Source organism: Manis pentadactyla, chromosome 1 (assembly GCF_030020395.1).
Source record: "Manis pentadactyla isolate mManPen7 chromosome 1, mManPen7.hap1, whole genome shotgun sequence".
NCBI lineage: Eukaryota > Metazoa > Chordata > Mammalia > Pholidota > Manidae > Manis > Manis pentadactyla.
The window spans coordinates 158,980,566-159,000,501 of NC_080019.1; the positions used below are offsets into that span (position 1 = coordinate 158,980,566).

General features: G+C 35.9%; 1 protein-coding gene across 1 annotated transcript; it reads left to right on the forward strand.

Annotated features, from left to right (window-relative positions):
• Positions 1 to 3,298: 3,298 nt before the first annotated feature.
• On the forward strand, positions 3,299 to 18,456 carry PCNP (PEST proteolytic signal containing nuclear protein). The gene is made up of 5 exons (XM_036916461.2): positions 3,299 to 3,454; positions 8,960 to 9,174; positions 12,286 to 12,360; positions 15,478 to 15,533; positions 16,697 to 18,456. Exons 1-5 carry the CDS (start codon positions 3,391 to 3,393, stop codon positions 16,821 to 16,823), a joined length of 537 nt encoding a protein of 178 aa, XP_036772356.1. The 5' UTR covers positions 3,299 to 3,390; the 3' UTR covers positions 16,824 to 18,456.
• Positions 18,457 to 19,936: the final 1,480 nt, after the last annotated feature.

Sequence of the window (19,936 nt, forward strand, 5' to 3'; positions counted from 1 at the left end):
ACTCATTTTTACAGATAAGGAAAATTTACTCAAAATAATTCAGCCTTTAAATATAGTCTCAGAATTCAAAATATCTGACTTTTAAGTCCAGCTTTTATACTATAAGTTGTGCTTTCAGTAAGGCAAGTAGGAAGTGCAATGAAAAAACAAGGGGAAAAATTCGTGGGATCAGGAAAAGCCTTGAGTAAGTGATGTATAATCTTAGAATTGTGTGATACGAATAAATTTCAAAAAGGTAAACCCTACTAAGTGACAAGGTGCTAGTTCTTGAACTGCTTACGATAGACTGGAGATAAAATGATATATCAGTTAAGAGCAAGGGGTTAAGATTGCCTGTCACGACCAGCACTAGAGTGAGACAGACAAGTCTCCTGGGGGTCCTCACTGGTCTTTCAAGTCCCAGCCCTGCTCCCTGGGTTCCGGCTCCACCAATGTTGCCTAAATTGCTTCATCTCTTGAAATTTCAGTTTTCCTCATCTGTAAAAAGATTAAAAATAATTCTTGACATGTAAAACATTTAATATGGTATCTGGCACATAAGTGCCAAGTAAATATTAACTAATTCTGATGGTACACTGAAAATGTATGAGAATTTCTAATGCTAGTATATGCAAGTTATTGTGTCCCTTTGAAGCATACGTTCTTTCTGTGTAACAGTATGCTAAGGCTTCTGTAGTAAGACTAGATTATAAGAGAGGGATCAGTTAGGAGGCTATTGCCATAACAAAGGTGAAAGACAATAGTGGGTTGGACAGGGTGACAGAAGAGTAGATACTGGAGGGTGGCAAAGAAGTCCTGGAGATGGTGAGCACAAACAATCCTTTCAAGAATTTCTATATGAAGGGAAATAGTAATGAGCTAGAGGAAGATTGGAGATCATGGGAAGAGTCTTTTGTTTTTGTTGTCTTGTAAAGACTGGAGATACAAAAACAGCCTGCTCAATGCTGTTGGGCATAATCCAGTGATGGGGGGAAAAACCTGATGAAACAGTGGAGAGAAGTGATGACTGTGTAAGCAAGAAGGGTGGGATTTGCTGCATATGTAACACAAGAGAAGATATAAAATGTAAGTACACATATAGGTACCAAACCACAGATAGGGTAAAAATATGTAGAAGTTATGTTTCAGCTATTTTCTCAATGAAAATGAAGTCATCAAATGAGGGGGAGGAAAAACTGGTCATTTTTTGGAAAGCAAAGTGTGAAATAGTCCAAAAAGTGAAGAAGTCAGGGCACTAGTTCTCAAAGTGTGGTCCTGAGTCCAGCAGTATCAACATCATTTAGGAACTAGTGAGAAATGCAAAATTTTGGACCCCACTGGAATCTACCTGAATCAAAAACTCTGGCAATGGCACCAGACTTTTAACTCTGTTTTAACAAGCCCTTCAAGTGATTCTGATATACACTAAAACTCGAGGATGGTATAGGGAAATATAATAGGATTACAAAGCTGCATGAACAATCTACTCAGTCAGTGAAACTATGATTAGCTACTTTTCCTCTCTGATTTTGTTGTAGCTCTCTGCATGAATTCCAAGTTCAATTCTAAGCTCCATTTCTTACCTTGAGTCCCAGTTTCCTCTTCCATAAAAGTAGCACTTAATTCATAGGGTTGCGAAAAATTAATGTACTTTATTTTTAATTAAAAACTATGCACTTTGCCCTGCAACTACCTAACCCATTTAGGAAGTTATGAAGCTTGCGTTCATTTCTTCAGTGAATATTTATTGAAACTGGTATAACCAGGTGCTGGAAAAACAATGAGCCAGACAGGTACAACAGAACCTCATGGAATGACAGGTGAATTAATATCTTCCATTAATGTCTTCAGTATACAGAACTGGATCTGCTTCCACATAACTGTATATAATTTTTCTGAACTTCATTTTCCTTATTTAAAAATACAGGCATTTGTAAGTACATACATAATTTCACATAAAAATCTCAAGATTTATGTCTCCATTATGAATGAAGTGCGAGTTTCAGTGATAAAATAACTTGGCAAGAATCACACCTAGGAAAAAAATGAAACATGTGAATTCAGAACCTGCTCTATGAAAATATTTTTGCTGGGCACTTTAACATATAGTCATAAATGGTGGACCAGGGACTTCAAATCACCAAATTACCAAATTACCACATCATCACCAAACTCCCCTGCTTCTGTCAAGACCCACTTTGATTCTCCATTCCCCAGACTTGGAGCCTGAGGAGTCATACATGCACAAATACTGAGTACCTTTCATATATGAAACATGTAGTACAAAGTGCTGTGAAGGAAATTTTGTGAAAAATGGTCTCTGTCAAAGAACTTTTAAGCCATCTGGGAAGACTTTTTTAAAAAATATATTTTGGGAAGTAAAAGAATGGTATACAGAAACTACCTCATTTGATCCTCATGACCACACTTTGAGAAGGTACTATTATTACTTCTATTTTATAGAGAAGGAAACATAGGTCTTCAGACATTAAAAACACTCCCTATTCATTCAACCAGTAAAAGTCACATCAGGGACTCAAAACCATGTCCTTAAAACTTATTTCTGTAACATTCACTGTACATTGTACGACAAACCTAGAAATTACAGGTCCATAGGCAAGGAACTGCCCCTGTATGGCCCGAGAGCAGTATAGAGATGTAAGGGCAAATGAAGCTAAAAAATAGGCTGAGGCCCAATACATTTGGACTTCATTTTGTAAACCGTGGGATCCACTAAAAGGTTCCTAAGGCAGAAATTTCTGCAGTCTTAATTTAATTAACTTCTCCTGACTTGAGATAGAAATTGAGGACTGTAGGGAAAAAAAAGTTTTACCGTTGGCCATGTGACCTTGGACAAATTACTCTGTCCTAACTCTCACAGCTTGATTACAAAGAGGGTAATTACGCATTGGTCTATTGTGGGGATTAAACGAGGTAGGGTCGGACACAAGAGGGCGCTCGATAAACGTTGATTTCTTTCTACGGCCTTAGTTTTCCGTTTTCTTTTTAAGTAGGCACACGTATGCTAGCAAGACTGGAAACAGGATGCTAGATTCCGCTGCAACCACACCCCTATCTGCAGAAACTTTACATTCCACCAACGTTTCCACGGTGATGTTCCCACCTTCCCCTCAGTTCTCTGCACCGGCCACCGGAACCTGAAAACCTACCAAGCAACTTCTAGTGAAGTCCCTAACCAGCCCTCCAAACCTGCAGCCCAACCTACCCCGCCCTTCCTCCGGAGGCGTCTTGTCGATGACGTCAGTCTGCTTCCGTTTCCGAAACGGCCTGTACGCTTTCCAGGGCCGCTCTAGGCTGGCTCCCCCCAGAGGCTGCCTCCGAAACTCAGTGATTGCTGGGCTGGGCCGTGACGTCCTTGGCGTGGCTGCAGGGGAGGCCGCGGCGGGGAAAATGGCGGACGGGAAGGCGGGAGAGGAGAAGCCTGAGAAGCCGCAGCGAGCTGGAGCCGCCGGAGGTGAACACAACCCCAGCGACGCGGGCTGCGTGGGATGCTCTGGGCTTTCCTTTGAGCTCCCCGGGTGGGGGGAGTAAGGTGGGGCGCGAATGGGCGGATCTGGCGCTCACCCTGCCAGGTGCTGGGCCCAGACGAACCCCGGGCACGCCCGGCGCGGCCCACTGGGAGCCAGGCCCACATCGCCTCCTTGCCGGGGCAGAGCTGGCTACTGTTCGTCACCTCCTGGCCCCAGCGAAGGCCCTGCTTCCCAGGAGAAGGGAGACGGTCACCAGAAAGGGGGACGGAACTCGGGGTGGGACTCGGAGCGGCGGTGCAGGAGCCGCTACCATCACACCGGAGACGCACATCACACAAAACACACACGCGCACACTCAGGGCGAGTCACCGAGCCGTGGCCACAGGAACTGGCCGCAGGCCGAGTTTCCGACCATGCCGGCCTCTCAGTTACACGGAGGAGTTGGTTCGCTGCCCCCTTCTCGCTAAGGAGATGGGCGACCCCGGCCTTTTTTTTTTTTTTTTTTCAAACCGATCACCGACCTTGTAACCGGACGGGTCAAGGCGATGGAAGTAAAGAGGAATACCTTTGCCTACCCGCTGGGTTAAGCTGTGAGGTCTAGGGTATGTCTAGGTGTGGTTGCCTGTATTTGAGGTGTCGGCCTTTTCTGAGCTGGCTCTCGCTAGCTAACTGCACGCCATATACTTAGGTGGCTAAATAGGCTAGTGTGACTCTCTGTATTTTGTTACGATGTAAACTCGGGTTACAGCTATTTTTATTTTGTCTGCTACACCCTTGTGAATGTGGGTCTTTTGCATTAAGGAAAAGAAACGTGTAATCTCTCCACCCCACTCCATCCCCGCCCCTTTGTCGTAACAAGACAAGTAATTTAATACATGCGAGCTGATGATAATGTCTTTAGAACGTTCTGAGTATTACTCTTACTCTTTAATTCCCTCAAATCTTATCCCTGAAAGTACTTAGCATGGTAAAATACAGAAGAGTGATGCATATGAAGGCACTTAGGATCTACAGATAAGATGTTTAATTTGAGTTGCTTTGGAAACAAAAATTAAGAAAAATGTAATATTGAGTTACATTGGATCCAGAATTTACTTTTTTAAAAAACAAGTAAAGTGCTGATACTTCAACCCAAACTCGCCCCTCTTCTTACTATCCCCTTCCCCGTTTTGTCCACTGGTTAAATAGTTTATGAAACAAGTTTAAACCATCTAGTACATTTCTTTTCCTCAAAAATTACTGTCTTGGAATTTATTGAGTAAGATCACGTAAAAAATTAGTAGTTCGAGGAAAAACAAAGAACTGTAGCCTAAAGAATCTTAACCTGGCTTTTAGACTATCTTTTAACTTTTTAGAGTGGCTTTCTGTCTTGACTTGAGAGTATTAAAGATGTGTTTAATGTGTTGCCAAAATGTACTTTAAGTTCAGCATAATTCCACTCTATAAATTATCCACCACCCTTTCACTTAGAGATAATTATCTCTGTAGTATGAGTATGATGTTTCCATTCTAGCATATATGCGGGGTGGGGGGGGATAAGATTATCTTTGCTAATTGGTATAAAAAATTATTGTGGTCTCCTTGGTCTTCATTCTAAATACTTTAGAATAAGCAATATTCCTTGATAATTTGTACATAAGGTGGCCTTGGGTGTGCCACCTTTTACAAGAAAAATGTGCTTTGCATCTAAACCATTTTTGAATGTCAGATAACAATTGTGCAGAAGTATCTTAGCTAAAACAATACTGTAGGTATTGCTAAATTGTCATTTTATGGCAAATAGGCACCGTTTTGAAACACTTACCATGTTAGTCTTAGAAGTGTACCTAGAGAATATTCTGACTTTTAATTCCTGTTGAACAGTCCAGTAAGTTGGAAGTATTTTTTTATGAGTAGATTACTTCCATAGTTAACATGAATTTATGTCAGTAGGAAGAGCTACTTGTACTACCTGCTCTCCCCTTAAAGAGGAGAGAAAATGCTATGGGTAAGGGTTTGCATAGTTTTTTTTTCCTTCCTTTGGCTACATTTTTGTAGCTCCTTGAAATAAGTAGAAATTTCAGAGGAGAGCTGTTCATATCATAGCTATGGTCATTTCGGGCTATTTTAGGTTAGCTAGTAACTACTTTAATGAAATTGACATTCATTTTGCCAGACATTAGGAGGGTCTTGAATATGTTCTCATTTGAGCTGCACACCAGTCCTATTAGAGGTAGTTATATGCCCTTTTTTCACTCAAAGAAGCTACCAGAATGCAAATGGATTATGAAGGGTACCAAACTTATTCAAAGTAAGGTACCTTTTTCCTCCAAGGTCCATCTCTTCCCCAACTATTTTAATGGAGAAGAAAAAAAACTTAGTACTTATATAATTTAATTTCACATTGTTATTGACACTTTTTGTTTGCTCAGAATGAATACAAACTAGATAAAATCCCTTTGATTAAAAAATCCCTGATAAAGATTCTAGTAATTTGATATTTTATCCATGTTTTGTTATAAATTGATTTCTGATTTTCTCAATTTTCAAAAATTGACCGTACATTCATTCTTTAAAATATGTTACACTGCTAAAATTTTTCACATTACCAATGCATGTTCAACCAAAATTTGGTTTTCCAGTCCCAAAATGCAGACATCTCATTAAATAAATTGAAAACAGTTATTGATTTAAAACCCCAAATGTTGAAGTACTGCTCGTTGTATTTAAAGAAAAACAATGGATTTAGGAATTAATATTGATATTTATTGATATATTTCAAAGCTCACATTAGGCTGAAATCACTTTCTCTTCTAATGAACTACAGGTAAACTTGTAGAAATTGTAATACATTGATCATAACATAGATTTGGTCATCATACTTTACCATGTCACTTCATTGCTTATTCCACTTGCCTTATTTCCTAAATGTTTCGTGTATTTTACTACATAATTGCTAGAAAAGGATAACATAAAGAAAAAACAACAGCTCCAATCCATGTGACACATTGAGCCATTGAAGGCTAAGTAATGAATACTAATAGGGCACCCACCTTCCTTCACTCCTTTTCCCCCCACCTCTTCATTGAAGAGTAGGTGTTTTCTAAAGCTATTGATATTTACAATTGCTTAAAAAAACTTGAAGGTGAGCAAGGCCAAACAATTACTATGTCCAGAAATAAATTGCTGGATGTAGAATCAATCATGTATAGAAATGACCTAGTAGACCTTAGTATGTTTAATCTTCAGTGTGGACTTGAAATGTGGGTGGTCTTAATAGATTGCCTCTTCAGATGACAAGAAGAGCAAATATGAATAAAATTGAGTCACTGCCAGTTGGTGACTTAATTACTCGTAGTTTTCCCAATTCCCCTGTTCATGCCGCCTTTCTAGAGCAGTCTCTCTAGAAATCTTCCATACCTTACAACATCCATGGCACTGGGTAGATAGTACAGAGTTCCGTGTATTAGCACGTAACTAGTTCAGCTGTTTGTCACACTTAATGCTGTAATTATTAATATTATAGTAAGATTTTCTCTTCTCATAAATATGCTTTGATATTTCTAGGTTATTTCGAAATGATTTTCTGGGCAAAAGGAGGTTTAGAATTAAGAAAGGATAGGTTTTAAGGAAATCTTCACTAATTACAATCCGGGTCACAGTTCAAAGAGCAGAGTTACACTACAGTCAAGACTAAATGTTCTTTATGCCTTTTGCTTTGATGTTTTTCAGTTTTTGTTTGCACAAAACTTTTGCCTTTAGTTTATTAGATTGTATGTGAATCCAGTGGGTTTTCTTATGTTTCCTTTTGCTTTGATGTTTTTCAGAGTTTGTGTTTGCACAAAACTTCTGCCTTTAGTTTATTAGATTGTATGTAAATCCAGTGGGTTTTCTTATGTTTCCATATGTAGAGCCAATGAGTTTTCAATTTTAGCTGTGTCAGTCACAAAGAACTAGTTATCACTGGGTTTTACTATAAAATTCATACTTGAATTAAACTATAGAATACAGAATAAAATTTAGCACAGATAATTTTAATTATAAATTTAGACTTGGAAAAAACTGATGTTAGGATAATACTTTTTTTAAGAAATAAAAAACTGAGTTCTGTATTTCACCTGTTGAATAGCAATTTTATATTCTTAAGTGCTTTTGTTATTGTGTATCTAAATAAGTGAATGGCACCGCAAGCAACTATTCCAATGTTCTGCTTGCCTTCTGGGGAAATTCCAGAATAATCCTGCTTAATTCCTCCCTGATACTGTTGTTACAGCTTTCACCCCTTGTCCAAAGGGAATAAAGAGTTCTTTTTATTTTTTCCTCTAAACGAAATCAAATGTTCTGTTGAAAGTGCTTATTAGTTTAGAGACCCTATCATTCCAAAACTATATTAATTGAAATCCATAGCCTCTGGTCTTCTAATCCATTACTCATTCTCTTTGTGTTTTGGTTACCGTTTTTTCTCCCATTCTAGTTTTTTGTCTTGTTTTCCTAACTTGTCAGGGCCATCCCTGAGAGCATCTTCCTTTTCTCCATAAGTAAATTATTCATCCAGTTTATGAGAGTACATTCTATAGGGTGAATTGGTAAACTTGGGAAAGAAAATAGAATGTTTAATAATCAGTCTTACCTTCCAATATATTCTTAAATAGCTTCTTTTATAACAGATCTAAGATATTCAAGATGCAAACTAATTTCATCATTGATTAATACAAACAACCAAAATTACTGAAAGACATCTTGCATTCCAAGTCTACATATGTATGCCCCCTATTATCTGAAATTATAATTAATTCATCTTTCAAAGAGAAAAAATAATGTGTAAACCCAATTATGACTGTTAATAGCTCTTAAGGGTAGCTTAAGACAGGTGATAATCAAGCTTGCAGAGTAGAATTACATTATTCAGGAATGGATGACCTTGACAAACTCTTCCTTGGAGTTCTTTTCAAAAATTGTGTGAGAAGTGCATGAGAAACACATCACTCAAGAAAATTACTCTAGGCTGTATTCACACTGTAGTTATATCACCAGGACCTGCTTAATAAGCTGTTCATAACTAGGTACTTCATATAACTAGAAGTACATTATCAAAGAATATTAGAATTTATTAGATGCATTTCATTATCTTATGGTATGACTAAATTGTTAACAACTAGTTTGTATAGAAGGATTTTTAGATCTTTATTTCTAAAATAAAATCCCACTAATAACTAGATTACTGTACAATTTGTAATGTTTAGTTGAAGGGTCTTGCTTTTTGTGAACTCTATGTTTATAATTTTAAATTGCTCTGTATTTTATGCTAGTTAATTCATGGGAGCCTCTTCTATTGCCACACAATCTCAGTTCCTGCTGTATACTCTAACAAACAGTGGAAGAGACTGTTGGGTCAGTAGGTGACAGCTGCAGAGGTATCTTCCTTGTAACGATGCTTTTTGAGGTTGCTGCTCCCTTCAATCTGCTCAGTAAAAATAGCTCATCTTGGTAAGTTGTTTCGACTTCACCAGGACCTGAAGAAGAAGCAGAAAAACCTGTGAAAACTAAGACTGTTTCTTCCAGTAATGGAGGGGAAAGTTCCAGTCGCAGCGCTGAGAAGCGATCAGCTGAAGAAGAAGCTGCAGACCTCCCAACAAAACCTACAAAGATCTCCAAGTTTGGATTTGCCATAGGTAGTCAGACGACAAAGAAAGCCTCAGCTATATCCATCAAACTTGGATCAAGTGTGAGTTGTTATTTTATATGTTGATAATGGATCTTAAGAATTTGTTTTGGAAACCTGCTTTTCTCGGTTATGGTAAACTAAGTATAAAAAGATATGTTGGTGCCTAAACTTATGTGTAAGTATTCAAGAAGTTATTAGCTCTGTGTTCAAGAAAGGTCTGGATGAATTTATAATTCAGAAAAAAGAAAGGTTTGTAATATGAGATGGAACTATTATAGGGAGTATATAATTTATAAAATAATACCATAAAGCTTTCCTAAGTTGAACAAAACCTCTGAAAAATATTTTCAGAAAGAATTTCAGTATATTTTTCTTATCTTTCAATTCCAGTAATACTAAAAATGTATCTAGAAATCAGTTATTTATAGCTTAAAAGATTAATATTAGTAAGATAATTGTTTGATAAGAAGAACTTTATGATTATCTTACTTCAGAGCTACCAATGGGCATTGAGTACCATATATCCTATGACATTGGTCCTTTAGAGATCAACTTTTGATGCCTTGTTTTAAAATGTAAACCTTGAATTCTTAACTATGGAGTTTCTGGAAAGTATTTGAAATATTAGAGTGAAACATACACAGTTTAGAAATTGAATAAATTTGAATTTTGAATTTTTTGGATCTATGAAAATGACAGTTTCATATGGTTCAACGAAATAGATATTTTTTTGTGTTGATATGTAGTTGATATACAATCTTATAAGATCTTTAAGAAAAGAAAATTACTTGAATAGTGTTTCACTGTTGGCTTTAGAAAATAGTTACATTCTTGTGGAAGGAGAATAATCCTAAAACTGCTTTTAAGTTGTTTAGACATGTCTGGTCACTGAATGTTGACTCTCAGTTGCCAGATGCATACAGCCTTATTTCTGCATCAGATGTTCATTCAGAGATCTTAAAAATATAATGTGGATCAGGTCCCTACAAGTCATTGTGTTTGAATTACACTTTTAATTTTGAAAGAGCTACTGTTCTTCAGAACCCTTACTCCCACCCTAAGCCGTTATTCTTTTTCCCTTTTTTCCTATAAAGTTTCAGTCAGAACAGAAGACATTTGGCTTGTAACTTCATTACTTCATGACTGTTCTATTTGAGCTGATTCCTTTTGTTTAATCTGTTTTTATAAAGTTGCAGAGACCTAACTGCATATGTACTTTTTTTTGATAGTCAGTAAACACGTGTTCTCATGCATACTCCCATACAGATGTTCCCTTGATAATAGAATTTACTGTGGTTTAACACACCCCTAAATCAATAGCCAAATCCCTACTTTTTCTAAATCATTGACCTGATTTAGTAATTGTTGATCATTTTAGTTGGGAGGGTTATATTTTTAAAAGCCTACTCAGTAAAGCCTTTTAATCTTTGGAAAACAAAAACCTGTTCTCATAGATAAAGTATAAACATAGTCTTGGGGGAGTAAAATGTAGGATGTAAAAAAATAGTTGAAAGTATTGCTTTTGATTATGGGGTGAAAGGAGTTGATCAACAAACAACTTATTTGTGTCATTTTTTAATGTATAACATCAAATAAATGACATCTTTAAAAGAGTAAGGGTTTCTATAGTCACCGCATACTCCAACTTAACATTTTTTTTTATTCCTTCAAAAGCAATCATTGTTTATAAAAAGTGTTTGTGTATGTTACAAAGGAAGGGGTGATTAGTTTTGTTTCAGCAGGTCAGAGGAGATTTCATTGGTGGGTGACGTTTGAGTTGGCCTCAAAGGCAGGCAGGGGTCAAAAGGCCATCTCAGATAAAATTTCATGCAAAGGCAGTTTAGATGAGAAACGACGTGGTACGTTCAGGAAATTACAGTTAGAAAGTGTTTGGTAGGCACATGTTGGGATAAAAAGCCCCCCAGATGAGAGACTATAACCAGACCCTCCCAAATAGGACCAAATCATAAAGGACTTATAATACAGTTTGGTTTTATTCTTTAGCTTCTGGCCGAGCCATGGAACCACATTATAAGGAGTCTCATCCCTTAAACAGATTGCATTTTAGGAACATCTCTCTGGTACCAGTGTAGAGAATTAGAGAGAAAAACACAGAAGGTAGAGAGATGGTATTTCTAATAGCAGTTCAGGAGACTAATGCAAAGAGGCTTTAGGTGTTGGTGGTGTGGTAGTGTGATGGGAAGGCAGAGGGAGATTTAAGTCTATTTAATAGAGATCTAATCAGCAAGACCTTACATAAAATGTGCAAGTTGAGAAAAGGTTTTCCTGGTTTAGGTACCTGTGAACACTATGAAACTAAAGGACCCGTGAGAGCTCTTAACTGAGGCTATCCACTAGGCAGATTACATCCTGTGTGAGGGTAGACATGGTGTTTGGTAGTTAAAACTATAGAAGTGAATGAACTTGTCCAGGGAAGTACAGAGAAGAAGGAAGGGTCACTAAGAACAGAATCTTGTGTATCTGTCACTCAAGGAGGTAACAGGAAGAAAGGGAGAGAACAAAAGGTCAGAAAATTAGAATAGCCAGTTAAGCAGTGTCACAGAAGCCACAGTAAGGGTGTTTTCAAAAAAGAACCAGTGATTAGTCACATGGAGGACGCTGGTCACCATCTAAGGGAATGAGGAACCTTGGGTAGTGAGGGAGGAAGCCAGATTACAGTGGGTTGAAGACTGAATGGATGACAAGGCGAAGGAGATAGGGCAATTTATTTCAAGGCCTTAGGTTGGATAGAGAAATGAAGCATGTTTCCAGGATAAAGGGCAGAAAGCTGGCTAGGAGAGGGAAAGATGAGTCTCGATGTCTTTTATGTTCTCAAGGCACACTGTAACTAACTTTAATGTTACTATGGGAAAGTATTACTAATCATTTTCTCTTACCTGTACTAGGTACTGCTTAGCTAAATGGTATTATGGATCATAACTAGAAATCTTTTACAGGAGGAAAACAAATGGACATACAATTAATAAGTAAAACCTGCCATTGATAACCATATTTTCACAAATAGAATGGATTTCTCCAAAGTTTGTTCTGAATTCCTTACTATGTTTCTATGAAAACATAAAGTTGAATCTTTGAAGATAAATTATATTATCATTAAGCAAGGCTGTATAAACATCACATAATACTCTTTTTAATATGTTTATTCTTCAGAAGCCTAAAGAGACTGTTCCAACTCTTGCTCCAAAAACCCTTTCAGTAGCAGCAGCTTTCAACGAAGATGAAGATGTAAGTTGATAACTAGTTTTATTTTACTATAATCAGTTATTTAAAGAAGATATTAGTGGCATATTGTAGGTTGTGTTAATGTACTAGTGAATTTTCTTTGCAACTCTGAAGAGGTTTTTTGTGACACCTGCAAAACCTGGATTATTTCTATTTTATTTGATTATAGGGTCAAAATACTATTCACTTTGGGGACAGGGAACTTCAGAATCAAGTCAACAGATGTTCATTATGAATAATAATGTGTGTGTGTGTGCTGGGACATATATAGGATCTAAAAAAATTTTCAGTACTGCTATCTTTAATAATTTTTATAGTTGGAGTCAGTGGTAAGACATTATTATACATTCCTCTTACAAAAAGCAGCTATAATACTTTCTCCCCATTAACCCATGAGGAATAACAAATAGTGCAAATATGGCAGAAGTTCTGCTCAGTCAGCAGTTCCTAGTCTTAGGCAGTCCTAGTTCCCTCATGCCACTCACAGCATTTCTCTTACTGTGCTTGATAAGAATTACACATTCAGAGGAGCCAAACACTGGGGCCAAAAGGACTGGGAAGAATGTATAAGAGAAGAAATATGAGTTGGATACTAAAACATTAGGCAGGATTTTGATACTTTATAAACTAAGGCATCAGCTTTCAAATCACAAGTGGTAAATACTAAGCAGCTGCATTTGACTGGACTGGAGATTTTTATAGAGGAGTTTAGAGTAAGGATAAATATGAAATGATTGGAACCCAGATAAGTAGGTAAGTAGAATCACCATGGTTGCCACTTTATTTTCCTTTGGACTTTTACTCATTCTACACACTTGAGTGCTTCCTGTGTGGTAGGCACAGTGAGATTACAAAGATAGACAAATTCCTCTAGGAATTCAACCTAGTAGGACAGAGAGCTTTGTATAAAATAGTGCAAAATAAAAATCAAAAGTTACCTGAAGAGATGAAGTGATGTGGAAATGCAGGGAAGGAAGAGAGGCTGGGTAGTTAGATGTAGCAGCATGGTAAGACCATCTGACTGGCAGTCGGAAGACCTGGATTCTTGTCCTGTCTTGTCCAGTTACTAACCAGTGAAAGCCTGTGAATAAATCACTTTACCCCTTAGGAGCCTTAGATTTTCAACTGTAAAATGACAGTTCAATTGAGATTAAAGATTTTTAAACTATTTCTCAGAATTGTGGGATTCTATGGAAATGTCTCAGGAGCTACTGTGGGGTTAGGTGATGCCAGCAAGCTAGGGCTCTGATGATCTGCCCAGTTCACTTATAGCTGTTCTTTGATCTGCTTGATATTTGAAAACCTATGTAAGATTTTGTTGAGGAAAAAACTATTATATTTCCATCCCCCACCCCCCAAAAAAAGTCAGGAAAGCACTAACAAATAATTTTTAATATTTTCTTTTGTGTCTAACATTCTTAAGAGATTATTGTTTTGGTATGTATGGATTGTATGAGGGAAGGTCAGTATAGGAAGAAGGGAGTAAGGTGCACAAGTTGACAGTGGAAATCATTAAGTACCTACAGTAGGTACCTCATTACCTACTTTGCCCAACAGTTTGGCACATAATTTTATCCTCCATATAGCCCTGTGAATTGTGTGATATTCTTATTTGCTGATGAGGAAATTAGGAAATTTAAGTATGCAAGAGTGTGTGCTAATAAACAAACGTTGAGTTCAGCTAGAACTTACTATTCAGCTTTCTTGACTTGTGTTCTTTGCATCATACCTCACTGTTCTCCCTAACTTAGAAGAAATTTTAGACAGGTTCAGATAATACTGTTTCTTCTAAGATGGTAATGATGGTAAAGGATAAACTTAGTCTTAGATAAAAGAGTACAACATGTACATCTAAAATCTTCATCTGGTTTTTCCTTTTTTTTTGTAGAATGTTAATTAAGTAACCTTGGGTATATATCTGAGCCTGAAATATATTGGACAAAGAGGGTATCCATTTAACTAATTTTGAAATTTAGAATATTTTTCAGTTGTATCTCTTTAGATTTGAGACAATTCTTGGGTCTTTATGTGTATTTCATGGCATTAGCATTTTTGACGAGTTCAGGCCAATTATTTTGTAGAATGTCCCTCAGTTTGGATTAATCTGATGTTTCCTCATGATTAGATTCACATTCCCTAAGTTTTGGCAGAAATTCCACAGAAGTGATACCAAGTTCTCAATGCCTCGAATCAGGGAGCACATGTCAGTATGTCCCATTATTGACAATGTTAACTTTGGTAATTTGATTAAAGTGATGTTATGGTGGCCAGATTTCTCTACTGTCAAATTACTTTTTTATCTGCTGCAATTAAAACTTATTTTGTGGGGAATACTTTGAGAGTATGTGCTCAAATACTTTGAGAATACTTTTTAATTTAATTTCTTAGACATTCACTTACAACTCCTAACATCCATTAATGATTCTTACCAGTCAATTATGATGTTTGATAAATGGTGATTTTTCTGATTGTTTCATTCCTTCTGTATTTATTAATGGCCTCATACTGTGAGGAAGAGCTTTCCCTTATGTATATAAGTGTAGGCTTATAGATTCTTATTTTTAGCACCTTTAAGCTGTATCTTTAGCTCAGAGGCAACATTTATACCTAAAAACATCCAAAAAGAACTTGTCACATCGTTTTCAACAGCTGTAAGTAAGGCAAAGTAGTAAATAGTGAACTTTCTTTCAAGCTGTTTATAGTAGAGAAGATAATTTTGAGAAATAGTAATTTCGTAAAGTTAAGAGTCTTTGCTTTGGCATCCTATATTAGTTTTGTGACCTTAGACCAGTTAACATTGCTTACCTCATCTACAAAATGCAAATGATGATAATCATACCCACCTTACTATTATAGTTTTAAAAGATGGTGCATTTAACAAAATGTGTAGCACATAGTAAACAAATGGTTTTTTTTCTAGAATATAAGCTTTGCCAGATTTGTTCTTCCTGCAGAATCAACACACTTGGAGATGAGCCTTTTTTTAAAATATAGTTAAATATTTTCCCATTACTAAAATTTGAAAATGCTAAAAGTTTTAGATATAAAATTTAGCATTATTAGTAATCAAGTATATTTTATAAATCTGGATAGTCATCTCTGTTTATTGTTTTTCTCCAGAGTGAACCAGAGGAAATGCCTCCAGAAGCAAAGATGAGGATGAAGAATATTGGAAGGTATTTATTTTTCATAATGTAGAAAATATTAATGAATTAAGAACAAGGATAAACTGCACGTATCTTTTAGTGTTCAGGCTTTTCTTGAGTATTTGGGCAAAACAGTTTTTGTTTTATAAACTGTCAGTGATCGTATTTCTTCTGCTGGTAAGAAAATGAATATATTAAGGAAAAAAAACAATAATGTAAAGCGATTTCTTTTCAGATACATGTAACCTATATATTTTTTTCAAATAAATAGCTCTGAGAAATAATTTGACATTAAATTTAATTTTTTTTTCTGGTATAACAAAGAAAGTGCTTTCTCTCATTTCATTTATGAGAAGTGATGCCATTACCATCACTTAATCTTGATTGCATTATGCCCTCTTTCCTTGGTAATTTAAACATGCCAAATGCCAAAATATTACAAAAGTTTTTAATTTTTCCTCCCCTTTTTTTCTGTTGTCATGAAAATAACAATTTCAAGTTAACATGATGTTCATTTTCCTATCTTCAGATGACTGAGTGGGTAACTTAGAGGCTAGTAAGAACATTCAGCTTCAGATCAACCCATTACAAGTCCCCATTTCTACCAAATGTGTAAGCCCCCAAAGAACTAATTGCTAATAAGCCCATACACAAACATCAGTTGCCAGAGTTCCAGTCTGTGACTCAGATGGCAGCAGTTCCAGTGCTCTCTGCCTGCCTGCCTGTCTTTCATAGTGGGACCTAAAGTAAAAAATACATCTGACATGGTAACCCAACCTAAACACCATGTATACATAAATCTAAGCATGTAAAATTGAAATCAGTTCATAAAATGAAACTGAACCTTTCTATATGTGATACATTTTCATGTTTTTATTCTATTTCATTTTTTATAAATGCTGATAGCAAGCCACCAAATTGATTTTGTGACCCTATTAATGGGTTGTAACAGTTTTAAGAACTAGTGGTTGCCACCCTTAGCTGTGTATTAGAATCACCTTAAATACTACAGATTTACCTGACCTCTCCTTAGGACTACTGAACCTGAAATTTCAGGACTGGGTCTGTGGAAAGAATATTTTTTAAAACTCTGTAGGGACTCTGATGTTCAGTCTGTGTTTATAAAAGTTTAAAACATGGCCCAAAAGGATTTACATAACATTTTGTATAAATTCCCTTTCTTTTAACTGCAGGGATACACCAACATCAGCAGGACCAAACTCCTTCAATAAAGGAAAGCATGGGTTTTCTGATAACCAGAAGCTATGGGAGCGAAATATAAAATCTCATCTTGGAAACGTCCATGACCAAGACAATTAAATGTGTTTTGAAATTGGGATGTGGGGTGGGTGTAAAGTTAAAAGGAACAGTTTCCTTTTTTAAAGAATGGTATAAGACTATCTTTGGAGCCGCCTTTTTTTTTTTCTAAGATTGAGTGGTACACTAATAAATGAGAGTTTGAAATTAGAGGTAATTTATGTTTTATACACAGATTTCAAGACATTTGCTAATTTTGTAGTTTCGTGTGATTAGTTTCCAAAGGTTACAGATAATAAAAAAATCAGAAATGGTACCTTTCTAAGAATTGCATATTTTTTTAGATACAACTATTAGCACATTAAGAGGAAAGCAAAAAGTTATTGTCTGTTTACATTGCAAGCAATTGCTCCTAACTCCCTTATTAACCTAAATTGTCTGGCTCCCAGGAACAGCCTTATAGAGGGAAGTATTATATTAGGAGGAAAATGTTACTGGACTGTTGACTGAAGGTGTGAGATAAAATACAGCTCTCTTTCATAATGGGCATTTGTTTTGTTTCAAGTCATCATAAACTAGGTCCTGCATTGCTATCAGTGGATACAGATGCTTATTAGTTCATTAAAAATTTTTTTTAGTTTATATAAACTGTCGAGTATTTGAAATAGCCCCCTTTACCTTAACAGGTCTTGTCTACCTTCATTAGTCTTCAAAGAACAGCCATTTGCTACCAAAGTAAATCAGTATTTTGAATGTGCTTCCCTTGGTTTTTGTTGTTAGCTAGTTCATGTAAGCATTTCCACTAGATCTTGAGGCAAATTGTAAGGAAGCTGTTTCTTTTAAAATACAAACCACCACCAAAAATTTAAATGTACATAATACTTAAATATTTGGCTGTTTTTATTTTTAAAAAGTTATAAACATAAAAAAAACCCCACATTGTATGAAGATGGAAAATGAGAAAGATGTACTTTCTGTAACTTTGTCAAAGCATTTAAGTTAATAACTTGTGACATCTGATTTGAACTTACTATAGGAATTCTTACTTAGTAAAATAATATAGCTGAAGCGGATACATATTAACCAGTGGCCTCCCAAAAGCACATTTGGTACTGAAAATAGAAGGAAAGAAATTGCATCTTAAATCTTTGACCACATATACTTTGTTAGATCTGTGTGTTGTATGGTGGGTTTTTTTTTTAATTTTTGTATTGTATATGAATTTTAATGTGACAGTTAAACACATCTTTAAGAGCATAGTCACTGATAAACAAATATATGATGTCCTCAAAAACTCCCACAATGTTAAATTTGGAGGCAGCTTCAGACTATTTTGGTGGTAACTACTTGCTGAGCTTTTTAAATAAGTAATGACTTGAGAGAAGCAGCCTGTGTATATTCCTAACACTTTGTTCACTTGCATTTAAGTTTAGAGTAAGCCCCAAGTAAAACAATGGAAATGTATATAGAACTATTAGTTCTTTCTTACATGATTTAATTATATCAAGATACATGAATTTAACTTGCTTTCATATAGGCAAAACGTTTTTGTCCCATTTTGCTGTTTGTGTTAAAATAACACCCCTCTCCTACATATTCTTGACTTAAATGAAATACTAACCTAAGGTCAAGATGGAAGAGAGAAACGACTGAAATGAATGTCTTTACTAAAGTACCAATAAATTTGTCAAACTCAGTAGTGTTCTCATTTTCTATTAACATTTAATTGTTGCTGTTTTTTTCTGTTGGTTTTTTAACAATGAGACAAATATTACAATTGTTGCTCTTGCTCAGATTGTTGGTCAGAGTAATGGGAGATGTAAAATTATTACTAGAGTCTACGTAACTTTTAGCACATAGTTCTATAGCATTACCGTATCTCAGGTTGGAAATGACTTAATCCAAATCCTCCCTATCCACTGCCAAATTGTCCATCCTGTGCTACAGAAAATGCTGCCAAGGCATTATCTTTGAAAAATCTCTAATGTTAAAAGGTATTCTCTCGTAAGTGTCAGCCTTCCATTATCTCTATGTAATATATTTTTTTAATGTGTATACTGATGCTGCCCAATAGGTCAAGTCCAAGTAAATGAAAAGATTAAGCTACATTTTAGAAATCAGATTCATTTAATTAATTACAAATGAAGGCTATTGAGTTTCAGATGTTAAATCTAGTTAAGTTCAGCTTGACATACTGTGGAGGAATTGTTCAAGTTACTTTCCTGGTTAAGTGAAGATACTTTCAATTTTTTTTTTAAGTTCATTTTGAAAAAAATTAAGACTTAAACTATTGTGGAAATACTACAAAGTATTTCCATGTTCTCCAAATATAAACATCTTACATAACACCAGACCAATTTGTCAAAATCAGGGAATTAACATTACTACAGTATTTACTATATTACCTTATACTGCTCTACTGACCTCACTCAGATTTCACCATTTGTTCAGTAATATCTCCTTAGTCCCACTTCACTGTTACACATTTAGTTGTCATCTCTTTCGCTCCTTTAATCTGGGGTACTTTGGTGTTTGTCTTTCATGACCTTGAGCTTCTTGAAAAGGATAGGCCAATTATTTGTGAAAGATACCTCAAATTGGGGTTTGCCTAATGTTTCTTCATGATTAAATTCAGTTCATGCATTTTTGGCAAGAATAGCACAGAAGTAATCTGTTGTCAGTGTATCAGCAAGCACATCATGTGAATTTGTCCTATTACTAGCAATGTTAATTTTGATCACTGGGTTAGGATGGTGTCTGCCAGATTTCTCCAGTCGAATTACTATTTAATGTTATGAGAAAGCTCTTGGGACTGTGTTAAGTATCCTGTTTCTCAACAGTTGCCCACTAACTGGTAGGCATTCAGGGTTCCTTTTTTTACCATCATTGGTTCTTTACTGTAACAATTGTTAGTGCAGTAGTTGCCAAATGATGATTTTCTGTTTTCATACCTTCTATTTTTAATGGTTGAAATACTGTGAAGAAATTTTCTCCATTATTTCAACTTTTCTTTTGATACAGGCCCATGTATTATTATGTTATTCTCTAGGTTATAACACATTGCTACCATTATTTTGTTACACAAAATAATCTGATTGGTCCATGCCAAACCCCTTCCAGTTGACTGTCATATCTTTTTGACATGTCTCCATCCTTTTTAATACTTACTAACTTTC